This window comes from Pan troglodytes, chromosome 6 (genome assembly GCF_028858775.2).
Source record: "Pan troglodytes isolate AG18354 chromosome 6, NHGRI_mPanTro3-v2.0_pri, whole genome shotgun sequence".
Classification (NCBI taxonomy): Eukaryota; Metazoa; Chordata; class Mammalia; order Primates; family Hominidae; genus Pan; species Pan troglodytes.
The window spans coordinates 156,975,932-156,998,846 of NC_072404.2; the positions used below are offsets into that span (position 1 = coordinate 156,975,932).

The following is a 22,915-nucleotide window of genomic DNA, read 5'->3' on the forward strand; positions in this document are numbered from 1 at the left end:
CCTAATTTTTTACAAAGTTTTTTTGTATAGATGGAGTCTCACTTTGTTGCCCAGGCTGTAGTTCATCTATTGATGACCTTTGGTCCACAAGTAATTCATCTACCTCGTATGGTTGTTTTGAATATTAAAAGAGTTAATAAATATAAATAAATATAAAATACTTAGGACAATGATTTTTACCTGTGTGTATGGTGGCCACCTCTTCCTCTCATGCCCTGCCAAAGGTGAAACTGTTCTCATATCTCATCACTCTATTAGAGTAGCTTGTCTTTTTTTGAATTCAGGCTACTTGGTCATCTTGCAATCTTAGCTCTCTGGTGAGCTTTATTAAAGTTATGATTTTGTAGATTATCTGGCTTTTTCTCATTTTTAGGGTGGGACTATGTTCTTGTACTTTCCTGCATGCTAGGTGGGAATAGAATTTCCCATTTTTCTTATTGTGTAATGTTTTCTTACTGGTTTATACATGAACTGATGAATTATTTTAGAAATATATTTTTTAAAAAGCCTTAGAAGCAATGATACCTAATAGCAGTGATCATACCTGGCACCCAGAAGGTGGTTTTAAATACCATTCCCAATAAAAATAACCAAGGCGCTGTGAAGGATTGGCTTTCGCAGGGCAATAACAAGACAAGAAAGTACTCAAAAGCTGATGGAGATATCACAAAAGATGTAGCCTGCAGGTGTCCTACTCGCCAATTTGAGACTCTTTGAATATTACAAAGAACAACAACGATGGATCATAACCTTAAAAATGAAGAATCCATGAGTTTCCAGTGATATTTCAGGATTGCCAGCTTGTAAATGCAGAAGGAATGATAGAAAATCGCCATTTTTTAAATCACCTGCGTAATAATTGATTCAGGTAGAGATCATCAGTGAATACTAAAACCACTGGATAAAAGATTGTTGGGAAACAAAGCCCACAGTCTCAAAGTATCTCAGATTACTTAATAATTTAAAAGGGAAAAATATACTTTGATAATGGAGAAATCTAGTGATCAAACTTAGCATCATGAATAATGGATAAACTGACATTGTCTGCCTCCCGAAGTGATATACTGAGAAGGCTGTAACATCACCTATGTATTTTGCTGCACAAAGTGTTAACTAACTGAATATAATCATGAAGAATTAGACAAATCCAAATTCTAAAAGCAAAAATTGGACTCATCAAAAAATGTCAATGTCATGAAATCCAAAAGAAGGTACACAGTCTGTTCAGGATTAAGGAATACTAAATAAATAACTAACTGCAGTACAAGAGCCTGAATTGGAAAAATGAGAAACAATGGCAATCATGAGAGGCAGTATTGGAACAATTAGAGAAATTTTAGTATTAACTGTATCTTAAATATTATGTATTGATGTTAGATGTCTTGAGAGGGACAGTGGTGTTATGGTTAAGTCTGTGTATGTTCTTGTTCTTAGGAGATGCAAGATGAAATATTTAGTGGTACAGGGTCATGAAGTCTGCAATTTATTGGCAAATTTAACATCTCTGGAGAACATATACACATAGATAAAGCTAATGTGGAGGAAATGTTGGCAGCTGGTGAATCTGGGTGAAAGCTTTAAATGGTGTTCATTGTACTGTTTAAAAATTGTTTTGGTTTGACACTTTTCCAAAATAACTTTGAGGGTAAGAAGGTCCAGTAGCTGTTGTCAATTCTTGATCAGGGTTCTCTATTAAAAAATAATTTAATTCTTAGAAAACAGATATTCTCACTTGGATAGTAGTTACATAGCGATTCCTTTTTCATCTAAACTCTTATTTTTTTTTCTGGAAAGGGCAAATTCCTAGGAAGGCAAAGCTGCGAAGTTAAATAACCCTATAAATAGTGAGCCTCATGTTCTTAGATTTGGCCTTAAAATGTACCAGCTACTTTCAGGATGAACATCTTATATTCATTCACGTTCCCTGGTATTTGTGAAAGAAGGATCCTCACTGTGTCATGATTCCAAACTTCAATCCCAAAAAGTTGCTGTTAGTTACATAGAGCTTGCTATATGTATATTTACAACTGGTGAACCCATGAGCTTGCCTTTTACTTTCTTCTCGTGCACTGATGTCTGGACTCTTCACCATGACCTCATTGATCATGATAAAAGTGATTTAAATTGCAGTCGATCTTTTAGCATATAATAAAGCTAACTTGTTTTCATAAAATGGGATGGCTATGCTGAAATTTCAGCCTAAGAAAGGTACTACAGATTATTATCTATGGAGATACTATTTAAAATACTGTTATTACCAAAGGAGGTGCATCAGGATACATCTCAATAACTGATTTATTCTTTCTCATATATGTGTTAGAAGTAATCCATCCCAGAGTATCTGAGATTTAACTGGAAATTCTTGCTGTGCTTTCATTTATTTATTTATTGAGACGGAGTCTCACTCTGTCACCCAGGCTGAAGTGCAGTGGCACAATCTTGGCTCACTGCAACCTCCACCTCCCAGGTTCAAGCCATTCTCCTGCCTCAGCCTCCTGAGTAACTGGGACTACAGGCGCATGCCACCACACCCAGCTAATTTTTGTATTTTTAGTAGAGACGGAGTTTCACCATATTGGTCAGGCTTGTGTTGAACTCCTGGCCTCCTGATACACCCACCTCGGCCTCTCAAAGTGCTGGGATTACAGGCGTGAGCCAGCGCGCCCGGCCTGTGCTTATATTTAAATGTCTCTTGTCTCTTTTATGTTTTTCTTTGAAATATGCTGATTTTGTGAATTGATGAAACCAGTATCAAATTTACCACAGGCTCTGTGTATTGATGACACAACCCAGGAAGAAAATTCTGAAAATCAGTTCCTAGAAAACGTGGTACAACAGTCTCTGCTCTGGTTTCTGAGGAACCCAACTAAGTTGGATACATTTTCTCTTTTTTCCTTATTTCTGAAAATTAATTTCAGAATATGGGGAAAAAGATTATAGACAAAGCCTTGTACTATAAGCATTACAGATAAAGCCTGATACCACATTTTTCTTCTTTTAAAGAACAATCCAACCCTATTAAACATATGTCTGACAATTCTCCATAGATAAAAGAAATAGTTCTTGGAAACAATAATGCCTTATGTTTAGCTTTTTAGATTGTTCAATATGTGTTCACATTTCACTTGAATCTCCCACTCAGTGAGGAAGTCGAGGTGAGATTCGTATCCTCATTTGACAGGTTAGGGAAAAAAAGAATCCTTTGATTATGACGAGTTGTGCTGGAGATGTAACTAGAATTTAGATTTTCTTTCTCATAGTCTGTTGGTTTTTCCACTTAACTGCTTTGTCCAGGTGGCATCATAGTTGGCACCATTCCATGATTTTTGAAGGGCAGTTTTTCCCATATAGACATCTATGATGCCTGATAACTTGACTTTAAAGTAATTACTGGGAAGGTTTATAGAATTCTTTGTAGCTTTTTCTTTTTGTTTTTTCAACTAGATTCTTAAGACCCTGCCAACCCAGAACCAAATAAGGCATAGAGGGGAGTTCATGGGGAGTTAGAACCTTTCCCTTTTCCCTGTTTGCCATTCCTGGCTAATTACATGGACTCCTTCTTTTTAGACCCTGGCTTTGATGATTCTCTTAAGATGATGCTTGAAGCTGCTTCAGAACTCCTTTAGAACACCTTCTACTTTGTTTCTTTCTCTTTATCTAGGATCCCTGAAATTTCCAGATTAGGCATCTATCTAGTTTATAGGACTTGTTTTCTTTTCAGTGTTCCTTAAGCGTTTATTCCAACCCGCTCGCTCCATTATTTTCTTCCACAAACCCTAGGCCATTTTCTCCCAGGGATTTACTGTTTCTAGGGGAGGCTGTGAATTGGGGCAGCACATCTCCTTTGCTGTGAAGATCTGACTGTGTGCTTGTCTTTCTTTTTCTTTTTGTTTTTGTTTACTGACCCAAGCATCTCAAAATTTGACTGCCTACCCAGATGAGTGGGTTAAGATACAGTGGGACTTTGTCTATTATTGGCTTCTACTTTGTCCATCTGACCTTGCATGCTTTTTCTGTGTTCATGTGTACCCCAACAGGGACTAGTCTCTCCATGACTGGTCCTCAGGGCTCTTCTGAATCCTGACAGTCCTATGCCCATCTGGAATACTAATTATTCTCTAGATCTGCTCACACATATTCTGCCTTGCTGGCTCATTTCCTGTTGTCCAGAGCCATTCTCACCTTTTGCTAGGACACAGCACTCCACATCAGTGGAACTTTGGGGTCACAAGGCTTTTTATTTAATTCTAATGGAATGTTCCTAAAAACTCTTCCCCCGAGATGAAGAAAGAGAAAACAGGGTTAGAGGATCAGTCGGCAACCCTCAGTACTTATCTCAGCGCTTCTTGCCTACACTACATGCTTTAGAACAGCATTTACCAAGAAATACGAATTATACAAAAATGTCCTCCCAAAGAAGGGTTGCACAGTTAACAACTCAGGAAAGCTGTATATTGTGCTTCCTCTTTTGGAAATGTGTAATGTACATTAACATATTAAAGACTCTAAGAAGAACTGTAGTAAACATAACTGGCTTCAAACCAAGTAAGTTTGGTATTTTCCAATTTATTTCACCATGGAATCTTCTATCACCATCATCAGCAGCAGCAGCATCATCCTCAGACATAGCACTTGTTAACATGTTATGAAACATTTGGGGAAATGATGCTAAAGACATATACTGTTATTTCTCTCCCTTGGACTAGAATCACTTTCTTCTCTCCTTTCTCTTCTTTCCAGTTCTTTCCAATCTCCCCTAATCTAGGTACCTTGTTTTTTAAATGCTGGCCAAATAGTGCAAAATTGCAGTTAGATAGGAGGAATAAGTTTTGAGATCTATTGCACAGCAGGGTGACTATAGTTGATAATAACGTATATTTAAACATAACTAAGAGAATAAACTTCAAATGTCTCACCACAAAAAAGGATAAGTAAATGAGGTGATGAATAATTAGCTTGATTTAATCATCCCACATGTCAATTACATTGTACCCCATAAACATATACAAGTGTGATTTATCAATTAAAAATAATAATTTATGTTTTGTTTTAAAATTTATATTTTCCTTGACCATCTCCTTAGCTCCCCCCACCCATTGTACAACTGTACCTACTTCCCTGATACTCAATAGGTATCTCAATATAAATCAGAAGCCTTTGGTGTATGAAAACTTACCACACTATTATACTTACTTAGCAATTTTGTTAAGTTGAAGGCATTAAGTGGGATTTAATTTAGACAATTTTTAGATTCAGTTCTAGATGAGAGAATTAAGAGGGACACTGACAAGCAACAGAGGGGGTTGGGTAAACAAGATAATGAGGCTGTAAAATCATGGCGGAACAACGGAAAGACTAGACGTTTAGCTTGGAGAGCATTAAGGCTAGGGAGGGAATGTAAGTGCTTCGAGGCAGGGAGTATGTTAGTGTGTTCACCAATGTGTCCTCAACTCCCAGCACCATGCTTGGCTGAGTAGGGGTTCCATCAATACTGAGTGGATGAGTGAAAACATACCTGTCTTCAGATACATGAGAGGTGAGGTTTGTGAAATTCCAGTGAGGGTAGGAATATTTTTGGCTCATGTAAAAGCTTTATGAGGTTATTCTGTCACCTCATTTTATGATTAAATATAGTAATTTTTAAATTTTATGTATTATTATAAATTTTTACTATTGGCCACTCACTGCTAGCAGGTGAGGATACAGTGCTGATAGCCCCTTTATACACTCATAGGAGATAATGTAGAGAAGGTTGTTTAAGCAAAAGATGACCCTGTTTTCAGAGGTAGAAGCCAATGTTCAAAAGTTAAGTGACTTGCCTAGGATCACTTAGGTATTCTGTGAGGATTCTCACTTCAAAACAATTCTACGTTATTATGCCATTTTATAGATCTTTAATGGTCAGCATGTAACATTCCTAAGAAATAATACAGTCTTTAAATGATCACTTATACTTTGATAAAATCATCACTTATTACATCCCAAAATTCTGGAGTCATCTTTGACTCCCTCATTCAGGCAAGAAGTCATGTTGGCTCTATCTTCAAAATATATCCAAAATCAAGCATTTCTTCTTGCCTCTGCTCTTACCACTCTGGTCCCAGCTGCCTTCATCTTTTATCTGGATCATTCCAGGAGTCCTCAAATTCTTATCATTCCCTCTCCCCTTGCCTCCCTACAATCTGTTGTCAGCACAACAGCCAGTGTGTGGTCAGGAATTAGAGCATGTCACTTCTCTGCCCAGAGCCCATCAATAGCTTCCCATCTCCGAATAACACCAAAGTCATTCAAAGGCCTTCAAGGCCAAACACAGTCCAGTCCCTCTGACCTCTCCGGCCTCATTTGGATTTCTCATGTACTTCAGGTCTCTGTTCAAATGTTAGTGCATCATTGATATCCTCCATCACCTCCTTATATTAATAAGCAATCCTGGGCGTGGTGGCTCACACCTGTAAGCCCAGCACTTTGGGAAGATGAGGCAGGTGGATCATCTGAGGTCAGCAGTTGGAGACCAGCCTGGTCAACATGGTGAAACCCCGTCTCTACTAAAAGAATACAAAAATTAGCTGGGCGTGGTGGCGTGCACCTGTAATCCCAGCTACTCAGGAGGTTGAGGCAGGAGAATCACTTGAACCTGGGAGGCAGAGGTTGCAATTAGCCGAGATCACGCCACTGCACTCCAGCCTGGGCAACAAGAGTGAAACTCCGTCTAAAAAAAAAACAAACAAAAAAACCCCCAAAATTTAAAAATCCTCCTTACCCTCAATGTCTTTGGGCTGTTTTTTCATCCCACTCTCTCTGCTTTCTACTATTTCTAGCTCCTTTATTGTTGGTACATAAAGCAATGATTAGAGAAAAATCTTTTTCCTTACCATTCCCTCTTGGTTGCTGATGCCCCTGTGCTGGCTGTCTTATGGGTTCATGTGTGAATTCTTTGGGATTCCTCCCCATGGCGTACATAGTTTTCTGATGTTAGAGATCTGTTCTAGCTCCACCTTTTTCAACTTCCTGTGGAGAGCATCCAGGCTTGGTTCTCTCCACAGCTTCTAACTACTGGGATACTATCATCCCTGGGCTAGACTCTTAGATGGGGTATTGTCAAGATGACTCAAAGCCCTGTTATCTTACACAATATCCATTAGGCACCCAGAAAACTAATATGTCCTTGCTGTAACAGCCACTGAGTTGCTGCACGTTCTCCTTTTTTCTCTGCCATTTCTCTCTGGTTCCCTTGTCCCTTACTAAAGCAGGTACAGAGAGTGAAGATGCAAGTCTACTGCACGAGCAGATACTCGACAAAGGGATGAGAGGCCAGCGTCCTTTCCTTGCAGGCTTCTTTTATTGTGTTTGATTCTCCTAGAAATTTCTCTGATTCTCCTAGTCATTCCAAAGCAAGTGACCTGCTTTTGGCGTAGTGGAAACAGGAGTGAATGTGGTGTTGGGGGAAGCACTCTTACCCTTGCGGAGAAGACAGCATGCTTTCTCTAGGCAGCGACTTGCACTGCCAAGGATTTGCCTCCAGTTCCTACTCTTCTCCTTGCACTGGCTGTGGTGGGAATCAAGCTGGTTCTGCCCACTTTTAGCAACTTCTGTGGAGTCTTATGTAGCATTCGGTAGCTCTCTTTAGAGTGTGGGGGCACTGGGTGCCTGTCAGTTTTCAGCTCTTAGACTTTAGATGAAATTCTGAGCTACAGGAAAAATTCCATTTAGAATCCTGGTACCTAGATTATTTATAATTTTTAAGGAAGGTTCAGGGTAGAGTATAAACTCTTAGGGACATTGGCTGTATTGTGTATTTTTTCTATATATTGCTTAATTCACTGATTTATTAGAAACTCACTGATTATAATATGCAGTATTTGGCCATAAAGCATTGGACCAAATCCAAATCACTTTTTATTTTGACTTTTTGTAACACGTATTTGACTGTATTTTCAGATATTCAGGTGAAACATTCTAGAGTACCAGGATTCTGATCTGACTTGAGAGCTCTTGATCCTATAAGGAAAATGCAGGCTTAAGTTATCTTTGCCTTGGACAAGTACATGAAAGAAAAGAAATTCTAGCTGACCTGACTACTGACTGGCTCGAGAGGTAACACAGTTAGGTACTCTCAAATTTACAGTCCAAAGTATGACAGTATGTTCCCCTGCCAGCAGATTCATGAAACCTGATGTGTAAAAATTACCTTCATATTACAGTGTGGCTTATTCAAGTATTTTTACTAAGCACTCACAGGGTTAATGTCTTTAATGTTTGAGCAGACTTTTTAGAATTTTGGTTTGATGAAAAGTAGGCCATGAACATTTGCTGAGTACTTACATGTAAAGAGTTCTGAGTGATTGTAATCATGAATTTAAATGAAATGTATTTAACTTCCAGGGTGAAAAGGAACAGCCTGTATTTGCAATGACCGGCCTTCGATGGGGATCTTTCAGAGATGCTGGCGTCAAAGTTAGCAAGTAAAGGATTACTATATTGATGTGTGATGTTTTTTAAAAAAATCTTATTCTGTCCCTGCCTTTCAGGTTTTAATTCACAGTGATCTTCTGGGAATAAATTTGGTGGGCCTGGAGGTTGAATTATGTGTGAATAATGGAGGTAGGAACAATCAGGTAGAGGTTTATGTCCTATATGCAGAAAGGCTGGGGCAAGTTGCAGCTTCCTCAACACTAGCTGGGCAGTAGCTGAAGAGGAGAAGGGTATGTCTCTATTTTTAGACACACTATTTGAGCATAGGTTAGGCTCAAGCTAGGCTGTAGGGAGAACTGGATTGCCTATCATTCTGCAGCTGCTTAGCTGGGTACCAAGTGGAAGGGACTGCCTGGGCTACAGCCTTACGGAGCTGTTGCAGTCAGACGACTTTTCCTGAGAGGTATTTTTGTGAAGGCCTCGCAGATTGGGAGACCACAGGCCGCTGCTCTTAGAGGAGGAAGAAAGGCGGCGCCTGGCTGTGCTGTGAGATGGGAGAAACAGGCCTATCGAGGAGCTGATTAGAGGGCCAGTGTTGGCTTTTCATGAGAATTGACTTATTTTTGGAGAATCCATTGTATGCAATGAAACTCTTGGCTTGGAGAGAGGGTGTGTCATGTTCCATTTGCTGTGGAGAGGTAAAGTAGGCAAGGGCTTGCTGAGCAGGACTGAAGGGGACACCATGTGAGATTCGCTTCATACCTGGTGGTGGTATTTTCTCTTTACCTTTTCTTAAAATCGAGGGCTTACAGTTTGAGTATAGTTTAAATGAATTGTGGCTGATCTCACACATAGCTCTCAAGAAATTGCTCTTTCACTTAATAGGCCAGCCTGCCATGCTTTTTTTTTTTTTTTTAACAGAAATTTCTCTCACTTGTTTCACTTTATTCTTGCTAATGAGATTCCTGACAGTGAAATGTCAAAAGAGAGACATTACCATATTATATTACATATTGCATTCTGAAGTATTTCACATCTTTTTATTTGCAAGTGTGCCATGATTATGGGATTCCACAAATTACCTTGTGTTTGATCTGAAATCTCAAATCCAGCAGCTCAGCAAGAGAAACTGCTTAGCTTTCCCCAAAAAAGTCTGGTTAGGACAAATTGCTTTCCAAAATGTGTTAAGCAACAAGAAAGCACAGTACAGATCAACACTTTTAGGACTATTTTATATACTAGCCCCATATCTCGATTGGTTTCTGCACAAAGAATTTTAAAATTCTGATTGTTATTATGTGCTACCTTGGCTAGGCCCATCCACAGAGTTGCTGTTTGTATTACGAAAGAAATGGTAGAGATATGAGAAATCATTTCCTAGCTGGCTGTAGGAAGACTACAAAGACAGTGGCAAAATGTACTATTGGTAGAGGTGAAGGAAACCGAGGAAATTTTAGAAGGTAACTGCCTGAGTTGAGATGACCTTCTACTTGGCTAACTAGGGAAAGAAGCAAGCTATAAAGTAAATTTTAAAAAATAATAACACAAAAAATCAGATGATCAAGGGCCTCATCAGTAGTAGCACAGTATCAACCTGAATAATAATTTAGAATGTTTCTGCATTCCCTCTTGGATTATATCTAAGCTCTTTGTCTGTTATTCCAGGCCCAACTTACTCTGTCATCACCCCTAATTATATAATTATGTATCTTTACTTCTAAGCTTTTCCCTCTTTCTCTGACTGTTATCCTATTTCCCATACTCTAAGTTTTGTACCCTGACTTTATTCTGTGCCATTTTATAGGCATGGCTGCTCCAGTGATTTTAGGCCCTTAATGACTTTGTCTCTTTAATTCCCCTTACCAATAAGCAGTGATCAGTTCATGCTTTTCCTTATAGTCATTCATTGTTTGCTTTTACATATTTGGGTCTTATTTTCTCAAATCATAAGCTCTCAAAGGTGGGAAATTTATACTTTATATTTCTTCTGTTTCCTCCGCATTCATAGTGAGTGCTAAATAAATGTATATGATCAGAATCAACAGAGAGCAGTTAATGTTGAGTGATTTGTTAACAGAGATAAGTTTTAAGAGAAGAATCTATTTTATGCCATTTTCTAATTCTGATTAGGTGTCTTCCTCTCTCCAGTAGCTTTTATGTATTTAGCAATATGCAATAGATTCTCATTATTCCCAGATTTAACATTTGCCATTTTAGAGCTATATAACATGAGTAATGTGAAATTATGCTGGTTTACACATTTTTAATTGAGTGTGCCTATGTGCATTTGTGTGTGTGAGAGGACATGGTGTACAGGATCTAGTCATTTAGCTTGGGATCAGCACATCAGAGCATGCAGTGTTTGCATCTTAGTGTGGCTGTATCATCCTTTACTCATAGCTCTTTTGAACGTACACTTGACCCATTGTATCCATAGATGTAAACAAATGCAGACACAGAATATTTGGGGAAAAAAATATTCCACAAAATTCCAAAAAGCAAAACTGGAATTGGCTGCACACTGAGTACTGTGTTGAATCCGTGCAAATAAAGTGATGTGTAGGCACTGTATTAAGTGTTATAAGCAAGGTAGAGATGATTTAAAATATGCAAGAGAATGTACATAGGTTACGTGCAAATATGCCATTTTATATCAGGGACTTGAACATCTGCAGACTTTGGACTGAGGGACAACTCTATACCAAACTGTATTCTATGGCTTAAAGGATGTGTTTAAAGGATGTTGTGAATTTAGTGACTCAAGGAGCCTGGTTATATATCTCTCATAAATTGCAAGAATCTTTACTGCATAACTAATTACATATAACTTGACAAGGCATCAAAATGTGGATTTAAAATTGAATGTAATACTCTTTTATACTAAGCCATAACCTCCTAGCTACCAGAATAGCCACTCATAGCAGAGATGTAATTCTAATGTATTGTCTGCCGTGAATGGTATCTATCACATGATAGTTCTTTTGATATTCTTATCAGATTTTTATCTTGGTCTTTTCACAGGTACTGGTATCTTGGGCCTCTAAAAATCAAAGCAGCCCACTTTTTCAGCACTCTTAAGGTAAATGTGATTTACAGTGTAGAAATTTGCTGTGTTATTTTGTTGTTTTTCTGTAATGCATATATTTGGTATTTTTTTTTAATTACTTACTACAGATGAATGTGGCATGCTTCAACACTAAAACAGGGCATGTTTGATTAAATACAAATATAGAACGCATTCCTGTTTTGATAAGCAATCACCCTTCATCTACCAATTCATTCCCTCTACTACCAAACCCATATTTAATCTCTCTTAAGCATTCTACTTGCCTTTGCTATTAATTCACTCTCTTGCCCGACAGACCTTGAGCATAATGACATACTTCTCACCAATTATTTTATGCTTGTCTATGTTAGTACCTGGAAATGAATTGAAGATTTGTATCTGAATATATAATATCTAATTGTACAGGTTTGTGTTTATATCAGTAGGTTTCAAACTATACTAGCTAAATATGGGTGGTGGTTACTGTACTGGAGAGTATAGATAGGGAACATTTCCATGATCAGAAAAAGTTTTATTGGGCAGTGCTACTCTATATGATACAATAAAAAATACTGGCATAGAGAAAAGCCTAACAATTTTTATTAGTGAAAATGCTAATAGAAAAGTCATCTTTAACTGTGGACTACAGACTATATTCAGCTTTTATGCAAATCAAAGTGGTATATTGATAGTTTGTCTGGCCAATCTGAAAATTGGCAGATGGGGTTTGAATGTAGTGAGAAGGTTGGTTCCACTGTTAATATTCGGAGTTATTGAGTGTTTTTCTAATTATAAAAGTAATACATGTTCCTTGCAAAACATTTGGAAAACATAGCTTCCTTTACCTTTTAAAAAAATTCTGGCTGGATTAAAAAATTAAATGTAAAACCCTAAAATCACTGAACTACTAGAAGTAAATGTATGTGATTTTAAAAATGAACTTGGCAGGGCAAGGTCTTTATATACCAAGGGCAAACTGGATTAGTAAAATCGGTTATTCCTCGAGTTTCATTGGTGGAGTTGTGAGTGCATTTAGGAAGAAACAGAGTAGCTACATATTTAAATGGAATATAAACTGTTTCCACTATTTATTCAGCAAACAATAGTTGACATATGCTTGGGATACAAAGTCAAATGAGACAGGTTTCCTGCCCTCAAGAAGTATTCAGATGCTGGGAGGGAAGTGTAAGTAAATCAGCAGTTTGGCAAGTGCTGTGAGAGAAAGATAGAAAGACTAAGAAGGGAGCAGAGAGGAGGGGCATCTAAATCTAATGAGGGTCAGAAAATCTTCCCAGCGGAGGAGACACACTAAATTTTGAAACATTTAAAGGCTGTGTGAAGTCACAGTGGTGTGACATGGCCCTTAATTATGATGAATGCAGTAAAATGGCAGGAAGTGAAGCCAGTGGGTTAGGTAAGGGCAGGTTATGGCGGGTTTTGATGTGCAATTTGACTTTTATCCTTAAAGCAATGGGGAGTTATTGAGTCTTAAGCAGAGGCATGAAATGAGCAGATTTGCATTTTAGAAAAATTGTTTTTTTCTAAACAGAAAAACAGGATGTGGGTAGCTCAAGGCAAGGACATTAGATAGAAGATTGTTAAAGTAGTCAGGTGGGAAGTGACGTATAGACTAAGGAGGTAACAGTATTGACAATAGAAGACGGATTAAAGAACTGTTAAGTTAGAACCTCAAAAGTCAGAAGAATGTAGGATTATCAGATTTCTGGTATGAGGGACTAGAGTTTGGTAACTGGAGTTTTCCACTGATGTTGGTAATACTAGAGTAAATCAAGTTTGTGAAGAGAGATGAAATTTTCAGTTTAATCTATGTAGAGTTTAACATACCTGTGGTACAGACAAGCAAAGATACAATTGTGATTTAGGTCGGAATTCAGCAGAGAGGTCTGGACTAAAGAAACATATTCAAATGTCATAAGTGTGTGAGCGGTGTTGAAACCATGGGTTGGGTGAAATTACCATTGAGTACAGATGGCCAGGAATATCCCTAAGGGACATAAACATTTAAAGAACCACCAAAAATGACTGAGAAGTGCTAAGAGAAAATGCAGGAGAGAATACTAACATAGAAGCCAACAGAAGAGAGAATTTCAAGAAAAAAGTAAGAGTTTCGAGAAGCAAAAGCGAAGACTTTAAATATACAGACAAGAGAGTATCCATCGAATTTGGCAGCCTCCAAAAGCTGGGCAGCCTCCAAAGTGTGGTGGCTAAAGCCAGACTGAAGAACATCAAGAAATAAAAGTGATGTAAAGAAGTGGAGACAGCAAGGACAGGCTACTCCTTCAAGAAACCTGACTTTGAAGAGAAGGAGATAGGGAAGGCAAAAGCTGAGAGAAACATGGGGTCAATATGGAGTTTTTAAAAGTGGAGAATATCCATGTGTTTCTAGACTGAAGAAAAAGAAAAGAATGTGAGGAGGTGAGAAGGGAGACAGAAAGCATGACTGAATTGGCAAAATCCAAGAGTGGGTAGAAGGGTGTGGGATCCAGAGTACTGGATTGTCCCTGGACAGGACAAGGGACACCTTTTTTCATTGATACAGGAGAGGAGTAAAGGGTAGGTCCAGATGGAAATGAGATTAGAGAAAGTTAAGGTATTCTCACTGATGTCCCTGATATTCTCACTGAAGTGTAGGAAGCAAAGTGATCCTGTCAGAAAGGCGGTGAGTAGTGGTATGGGGTATCCTGAAGAAAGATGAATGTACGAGGAGGCTTAGGATTATCAAGTAGCCCTGAAGACCTGAGGCTAACAATTTGTAGACATGAATGTTCCTTTGGGTGACTGCTTTTCCCTGTATTAATACTCAGCAGGAGTATCATTTTCTCCTCTAGTAATACTGAGCCATGATGTAAGAGTACAGGAACTTAGTGACAAGGCTGATCCAGAACTGGGGCTTTTTAGGACATATTGTAGAAGAATAAAGACACAGGAAAGCCAAGAGTAAGTGGAAAAAGAAAGCAATTGAAAGTAATTGACTATCAGTTTGGCAGTGAGGGGAAAATGAGTGGTCAGGGAGTAGAATCCTCAATGTGATTGAAAACTTGGTGCAGTTAGGTCTTCAGGGGCCCACAATAAAATCCCTCTCTTCCTCTTTTTAGTTTGAACCAAGGTATGAAAACAAATGCAGGAACTAGGCAGATGAAGATCAAAACGTCATCTTTATAAATGTCAGCAGGAGTGGAGGACAGAGCACAGATATGTGGTCTCTATCTGATCTCCTAATACTGTGAACTGAAGGTGTCCATTGAAACAGCTCCTTCAGGGCAGAGACCACCACAAGAAGCTAATTTTCACCACATGAAAATTAGAAGCAGTGACCGTTTGAGACAAGGACAGCTGCTGTCAGAGAGAAAGGAAAGGGCTGGATCCATGCATTGGTCCTTCTAGACTTGGGGAGGAGTGAGTAAGCGGTGGAGTGAGAGAAGCCAGTGTTGCTACTGCTTTGTAATTCACCACCTGGAAACTTGAGAACAGGGAAGCATTTCACCCTAAGAGACACAATGGGCACAAAAGAATCAACCAGAAGAATATGGGATGTGATTAGAGAGCAGGATCTCAGGGTTTTAGATTTCCAAAGTGGAATAGTTCTGGGTGACATTAGGGGCCAGGATGTGGCCATGGAAATGGGTGGATGTGGTGAATCAGAGGTGATGTCAAGGGCTGAGAGGCTGGGGTATGGTTTTAATTATTCATGCGGTCAAGATGTGATCCAGGGTGACACTGGACTTGGGATGCCAGGACGTAGAAGACAAAAAAAATTAGAGTGTGAGGGTGATGGGCTTTGAAGCAGAAGTGAGAAGCCTTGGGCTGGATTGTGAGCCTGGGCTAAACCATTCTGGCCTGTGTGTGGAATAAGATTCCAGAAGTGAGATAGGTACTTGATGCAACTGGATTTCCTCAGTTTCATTTTGCATCACCATCCGTAAGCCAAAGATAAATTTATTACGGATGACCCTATGTTCATTCACCCTCTTTTTGGACAAATGTAAATGGTGGTGGTTAGCCTATTTTAGGGGGAGCAATGGAGGCAGTACTTCCTGAATTCATGGTTTTTAAGATGTAGCTTTAAGAGGAAAAGAAAGCTTGAGGATTCCATGCTCCAAACTCGCATTCCATCCAGTGAGAGGAGATTATTAGTTCACTTTCTAGCACGTATAGGTAGACAAATAAATAACTTTTGCAGAGAGAAACTCCCAGAGTGGAATTGTACATGCATAACAAAATTTTTCTCTCTCCACATTAAAAGGAGTGGCCTCAGACTCATCAAGCCTCTATCTCATACACGGGACCTACAGAGAGACCTCCCAGTGAACCAGAGGAGACCCCTGTACAAAGGCCTTCTTTGTACAGGAGAGTATTACGGAGGCTTGCGTCCTACTGGGCACAACCACAGGATGGTGAGCAATGTGGCGACTAAAGATTGGAGGGCCCTGGTCAGTTTAGAAGTGCCCTAAAGTAGACCTCCAAAATCAGTTTTAGAAACTTAACTAGAGCAGGAGAAGCCTCTCAGGGATCACTGAATTCATCCTTCTGTGTGCCACCAGAGCAGGCCCAAGCAATGTGCCATCAATGGGCATAGCAGTCTCTGTGCACAGTCTTTCTGTTAATGTGACTGCTTTTGGTAGTGATGTTTCAGGCACAGAGATGCCATTTTTACCTCTATGTATAAGAAGCATGAAATAAATAAAATGAAGGCAAAGAGTCAGCAGAAAGGTTGAGAAGCTGAGCTGAGCAGCTAGCAGCTAGCCGTCCGTGGTGGGTGGTGAAATGTTAATGGAAGAAACTGACCTGTATCTAATGGATTCCCACAGCCCTTTCCCAAGAGGTGAGCCTGGAGGTCTGGAAAGATGTGCAGCTGTCCACCATTGAACTGTCCATCACAACACGGAATAATCAGCTTGACCCGACAGTAAGTGTGCTTTTTTATTAGAAAAGCATTTGGTACCTAAGAAAAGTGACAATAGCTATAGTCCTCTCCCACTAATTCAGTTATTTTTGTTTTTACCCTGTGGAGACAGAGAGGGCAGTGTCAGGAGAAAGAGGATGTGGTGTGCCTTTAAGGAATAACAGCAATGAGGAGAAGCTGCCACCTGCAGGAGTGGCATAAATGCTTCTGGGGCTCTGATTACATGCTCTGCTCATTGCTTAATTGGCATTCAGAGAACTTAGGGCAAGAGGGCTTTAGAAATGAAAATTAGCTATTCCCATTTGTCACTGGAAAAAAATTGTGGAACTTTTACTTGAGTAAATATCCACGATTTTTGTGACTATACTAAATATATCAAATTAGATCCTCAGGAGAAAAATACCCACACACATACATCTGTATCTATATCTACATATGATTTATTTAGGCCCAATCTATAGGTATGCACTATCCCATACGGTAGCTATTAGCCACATGTGGCTAGTTAAATTTAAATTAATTAGAATTAAATAAAATTCAAAACTTAGTTCCTAAGTCACACTCACCACATTTCAAGTGCTCAACAGCCATATGTAGCTAGTAGCCACCATACTGGAAAGCACAGGTATACAGCCTGTCCGTCAGTGCAGAAGGTTCTGTTGGGTGGTGCTACTATAGACAATACACCCAAAAGTATTGAAATAAAGCAGGCATTGGCAAACTGGTCTGCCACCTGTTTTTGTATAGCCCAGAAGCCAAGAATCTTCTAATTTTAAATGATGCAAAGAAAATCAAAAGAATAATTTTTGTGAACAGAAAAATATGTAAAGTTCAAGTTTCAGTATCCATAAATAAAGTTTTATTGGAGCACAGCCATATTCATTCACAAATATATTGTCTGTGGCTGCCTTTGTGCTACAGGGGAGAGCTGAGTAGTTGTGACAGATTGTATGGCCCAAAGCCTAAAATGTTTATTATCTGGTCACTTACAGAAAAAGTTTACTGACCCTAGTATAGAGAAAACCTTGGTAATTTATATCAATGAGAATGCCAATAGGAAAGTAATTGTTAACTGTGGACTAATTACATTCAGCTTGTATGCAAATTAGTCTGTTCACAGTTGTCTAGGCCAGTCTGAAAATTAGCAGATGGAGTTGGAATGTCGTGAAAAGTTTGATTCCAATATTAATAGAGTGATAAGTTTCATTCTAATATTAATGTTCAGAGTATTGAGATGTTTTCTAACTATGAAAATAATACATGTCCATTGCAAAACATTTGGAAAACATAGCTCCCTTCACCCTATAAAAAAAATTCTAGTTTGATTAAAGAACTAAATGTAAAATAATAAAATCATTAAAGTAGTAGGGTAAATGGCACACGTTTATACCTATGTAACAAGGCTGCGCCTCCTGTGTATGTATCCCGGAACTTAAAATAGAAGTTTGAAGTTAAAAAAAAGTATTAGGGTAAAATCTAAGTGATTATCAGTATAAAATTAAGGAGGACAAGGCCTCTCTAAGCATGACATTTAAGGCAAAAATCATATTGATGCATTTGTCTTTTTATTTAAAAAGACATTCTAAACGAACTTTTAAATGACATATTGGGAAAAATATTAGCATGTGATAGACCAGGAATTCACTTTCCTTTTAACAAGCTCTTAGGATAAAGCAATGAGAAATGGGCAAAGGACTAATATAAAAAGTGAGCAAGGGGTAAGAATAGAAAATTCATAAAAGAAATAAGCATATGAAAAAATAGCTTATATTTGCTGATTATTTACTACATGTGAGGCACTGTCCTAAGAATTTTACATAATATTATGTAATCCTTATAGGTAGATATCTTTATCTGCATTTTGTAGGTAAGGAGACAGAGTGATTTCAGCAAAGAAATGCAAATTAAAATAGTAAGATTGAATTGTCATGACTAAAAAGCATGTTATAGATTAAAAGCTTAGTGGTGGTGTGTGTTTCTGATGGGAATATAGATTGGAATATCCTGTCTCAGCAATTTGGTATAGTATACATAAAGTGTCTAAAATATATGCATACCTTCGGCCCTATTAACTGTATTTCTAGGAATTTATCCTACTGAAATAACCTGATGAATATATAATGTAGGCAGTCCTTTTTTACATAATGGAAATCTGAAAAACACTGGTGAAAGTGGATATGTGAATGCTAAAAAAAAAAAAAATAGATTCTCTTCCAGAGGAATTTAAAAGAGAAAGATAAAATGTCTAATTATACATCTCCTTTATACTAAGTCTTTAATAATATGTATTCCGAGTATTTTGTTCATGTTCTTTACCATTGTTCTTTTCTCTGATGACTGAGTACCCCTGAATGGATTGAGTTCAGTGAGTATGTGACTGCGCTCAAGATTAGCCACACTCACAATGCCAAGTGCTTTTTATCTTTGTGCCTATTATAAAAGTATACGATACTGTGCCGCTTATCACGAGTAGCAGCAAATTCATTTGTTTCGTTTTTGCACAATTCTTTATAAAAATAAAAGCAAATGCAATACAATAAAGGCAATGTAGCTGCCGTGTAATAGCTCAAAATGTTCACTTATTAAAAGCAGCACATTCAGTGTATGAAAGAAGCTGTAGGAGTATAGAATGTGTGAAAAGTAGGATCTCTTATACAACTATGCTCACTGTATAATAGTAAAATATTTGCAATGAACTAATCAGACTGAATAAATTTTGGTACATTTATTAAAAGTCATATCTATTTTATATATGTATTATTTTCTATCTATTGACATGGGAAAAATAGGTGAAAAGTTTTGCAACATAGTTCCATTTTTCTTTAAAAAGGAAATACCCCCACTTATAAGTGAGTTTTGTGAATGATGGAGGTAAAGCTCCAATTTTATGTTCTTTCCAAATAGAAAGCCAGTTGTCCAAGCGCCATTTATTGAAATCTCCATTTTCCCCCATTGATCTTCAATAAACCTCTGCCATACATCATGTCTATATACATGTAAATGTTTCTAGTCTCTTTCTTCTATTGTTGTTCCATTTTCTCATATTTATACTAATACTCTGCTTCTCTTATTATAGTTTTATAATAAGTTCTATGTTTTTCTCTTTTTACACAGTCTCTTGGCTATTCTTAGCTCATTTGAGTTCTATAAATATTTTAGAATGTTTATTTTATTAAATTCCACATAAAAATGTTATAATATTGATCTCACTGCATTGTACCCATAGATCAATTTGGAGAGAAATGACATTTCTACAATATTGACTCCTCTAGCATATGAACGGGGTATATCTCTTCATTTATTTAGGTCTTCAATGTCTTTCAATGAAGTTTTATAGTTTTCTCTGGAATATCCTGTCTTTTGCTGGATATATTCCCAGTTATCTTAATTTTTATGCTATTCTAAATAATATCTATTAAAATTTCATTTTCTACCTGATTTAGTAGATGGACATATAATTGATTTTTATATCAATGCTGAATCAGCAACCTAATTAAATTATTATTAATTATTCTAACTTTCTTTCAATGAATTCTTTCAAATTTTCTACAGATTTAGTCATGGCCAATGCAAATAGTGCAAGTTTTGTTTTCTCTCTTCAAATACTTATCCTTACAATCCTTCATTTTACTTAGAGCACTGGATAGGACCTCAGTACATGGTTAAATAGAAGTAGCAATAACAGGAGTCCCCATCGTCTTTCTTATTTCTGATTTAGAGAGAAAGTCTTCATTGCTTCATGCTTGTATTTAATGTGCTTTCTTTTTTTATAGACACCCTTTATCAGATTAAGGCAGTTCCTTTCTATTCCCAGTTTGCTAAGCATTTTTATCTTTCATGTTAAATATCTTAGATATTTAATTTTATCAAGTACTCTTCCAGCATCTATTGAGATAATAAAGTTTCCTCATTTAATCTGTCAAAGCAATAAAATGAATTGATTTTTGAATGTTAATGTGAGACTTTTGGCCAAGATGTAGCAAAAAGCACCAGCTTTATACCTTAAACACCTTAAAAATTGGACAAAATCTTTGAAACAACTATATGAGACATTGGTATGAGACAAGCAGCATAGGACAGTGAGTCCAGAGAGCAAGAAATTGAACACAGTGAGCCTGATGCTTGCCCGAGGTGACTGCTGGAGAGAGGCCACAGCCTGCGGAGAGGGAGCCCACACAGAGCCCATGCCCTACCTCAGTTGAGGGGTCTTTGAGAATTTTGAGAAATCAAGGCAGCTAGAATTGCAAGGCAGGATACAAGAGAGCCCCATGGAGAGGAGAGCCGCACCCAGAACCAAGCTAGAGGTTTACGGAGGTGTCCTCTGGAATCTTCAGCTGAGTACTGACAGGTGCATGCATGTGAGAAACCACCACCCAAGACAGAGGTTGAGTTACCTACCAGTGAGCAGGCGGGACAGTCTCAGGAGAGTCAGTCCTCTCACAAAGCCAGGAATAGTTCGTGTTCAAACCAATTAGAGTAGAAAATCCTCTTCAGACATGGGGCATTGGGTAGTGTCCTCAGAAAGGTATTGCCTCACTAGTGAGTCAAAATTAATTCTAGACTAAAGGCTGCCCTCTTCCCTGTTAACAAAGCTAAAGGCTCACCTCCAAAGAACCACAGTTTCTTTCTAGGTAACTTAATTGTGCCTCCAGAACAAAGCTTTAGAACAGGGGTCAGCAAAGGACAGCCCACAGGCCCGACTATCCTGCTGCCTGTATTTGTACAGCCTTGAAGCTAACAATATTTTTTACATTTTTAAATCATTGAAAAAAATCAAAAGAAGAGTATTTTTCCCCGTTACGTGTGGAAATTGTCTTCAAATTTCAGTGTCTTTAAGTCAAATTTTACTGGAACACAGGCAGGCTAATTCATTTGAGTATATTCTCTGGTTGCTTTCAGCTACTATGGCTGAGTTGAATAGCTGTGAGAGAGACCTCATGGTCTGCAAGCCTACAGTGTTCACTCTCTCGCTCTTTACAGAAAATGTTTCCCGACCCTGTTCTAGCTGAAGTGTGGCTCTCCCCTGAGTTTTGCCTTTCCCACAGTCTTTAAGCAGTGGCTGTGCTTTCTTTCTTTTCCTCCCCTTGTATGCTGGGCCTGGTGACTTGGTGGTTGTCCTCCTGACTCATCACTGCTTTAACCCATTCTTCCTCCTCCTCTCTAACTACCCCCCCCAGCCCCACCTCTCAATGTCCTATTGTCAGAGCAGATCATTGCTCCTGGGAGCTCCTGAACCCTGGGCCATTCTTACACATTTATCTATAATGTTAATTCCTAGCCCACTGTCTCCCTCTCCAATCTACTCCTGTCTTAATTCTCAACACGGCAGCCAGAGTGATCCTAATGAAATGAAGCCAGAACATATTTCCCTCCTTAGAACCCTCCAGTGGCTCTCTGATTCATTCAGCCTAAGAGCCAGCTTCCTCGCCATGGTCTATGAGGCTCTGCTGATGTAGCTCCTCTCTTCCCTGTCTTCCTCACTTGTTGCCCCTGTCATTCGCTCTGCTCCAGCTACACGGGCTTCCTTGCTGTTCCCTGCTGTCAGACATGTTCCCCCAGCACCACCTGAAGGCCTCCGCCCCAGTAGTTCCCCTTGTGTGGATTGCTCATCCCCGGATTAGGGGTTCTCAAAGTCCAGTTCTCAGATCAGCACATCAGTATCACATGGAAGTTGCTCGAGATGAAAATTCATGGGCCTCACCCCAGATCTACTGAACCAGAAACTTGGGATGGGGCCAGAGTCTGAGTTAAAAAAAAATTATTTTTATTGATTGATTGATTGAGACGGAGTTTCACTCTTGTCACCCAGGCTGGAGTGCAATAGTGCGATATTGGCTCACTGCAATCTCTCCCTCCCGGGTTCTAGGGATTCTCCTGCCTCAGCCTCCCGAGTAGCTGGGATTACAGGCGCCTGCCACCACACCCGGCTAGTATTTGTACTTTTAGTAGAGACGGGGTTTCACCACGTTGGCCAGGCTGGTCTCGAACTCCTGACCTCAGCTGATCCGCCCGCCTCAGCCTCCCAAAGTGCTGAGATCACAGGTGTGAGCCACTGCGCCTGGCCAAAAATTATTTATTTTTTAGTTGACAAACAAAAACCAGAGTCTGAATGTTACCTGCTCTACAGTGACACTTGCTAAAGTTTGAGAACCACTGCCCTGGATGGCCACATCACTGACTCCCTCACCTCCTTCAGGTCTCTTCTCCAAGGCTTCTCCACGGGACCCCCTTTTTTGTAACACAGCCACTGCCATCAGCGCCACCTCATGTTCCTTGCTCTGCTTCTTTGATCTTATTTTCTAATAAACTCTAATATAGTTGTGGCATCCTTATCTTCTAACAGAGTTTATAATTTACTGTTTTACTATGATCGATCTATTCCCTCCAGTCTCTACAGTAGAAAGTAAGTTCTTTGTAGACAGAAAGTCATGTGGGTTTTGTTCATTGGTGTAACCCAAGCTCCGTGGGTTCATGGTGCATGACTGGCACTCAGTAAGTAGTTAAATAAAAGGTGAACTTTCAAAGTCATCCAC

The 22,915-nt window shown here is 38.8% G+C and overlaps 1 protein-coding gene across 4 annotated transcripts in view; it reads left to right on the forward strand.

Moving 5' to 3' along the window:
* The window catches only part of AGK (acylglycerol kinase), a 102,338-nt gene that overhangs the window by 73,960 nt on the left and 5,463 nt on the right, over window positions 1–22,915 (forward strand). For all 4 annotated transcript variants that reach the window (XM_016945479.3, XM_016945481.3, XM_016945480.4 and 1 more), the window contains exons 10-13: window positions 8,383–8,462; window positions 11,434–11,491; window positions 15,723–15,873; window positions 16,288–16,385. In XM_016945479.3, the coding sequence (XP_016800968.1) occupies window positions 8,383–8,462; window positions 11,434–11,491; window positions 15,723–15,873; window positions 16,288–16,385 (387 nt within the window). The remainder of the gene's footprint in view (window positions 1–8,382; window positions 8,463–11,433; window positions 11,492–15,722; window positions 15,874–16,287; window positions 16,386–22,915) is intronic.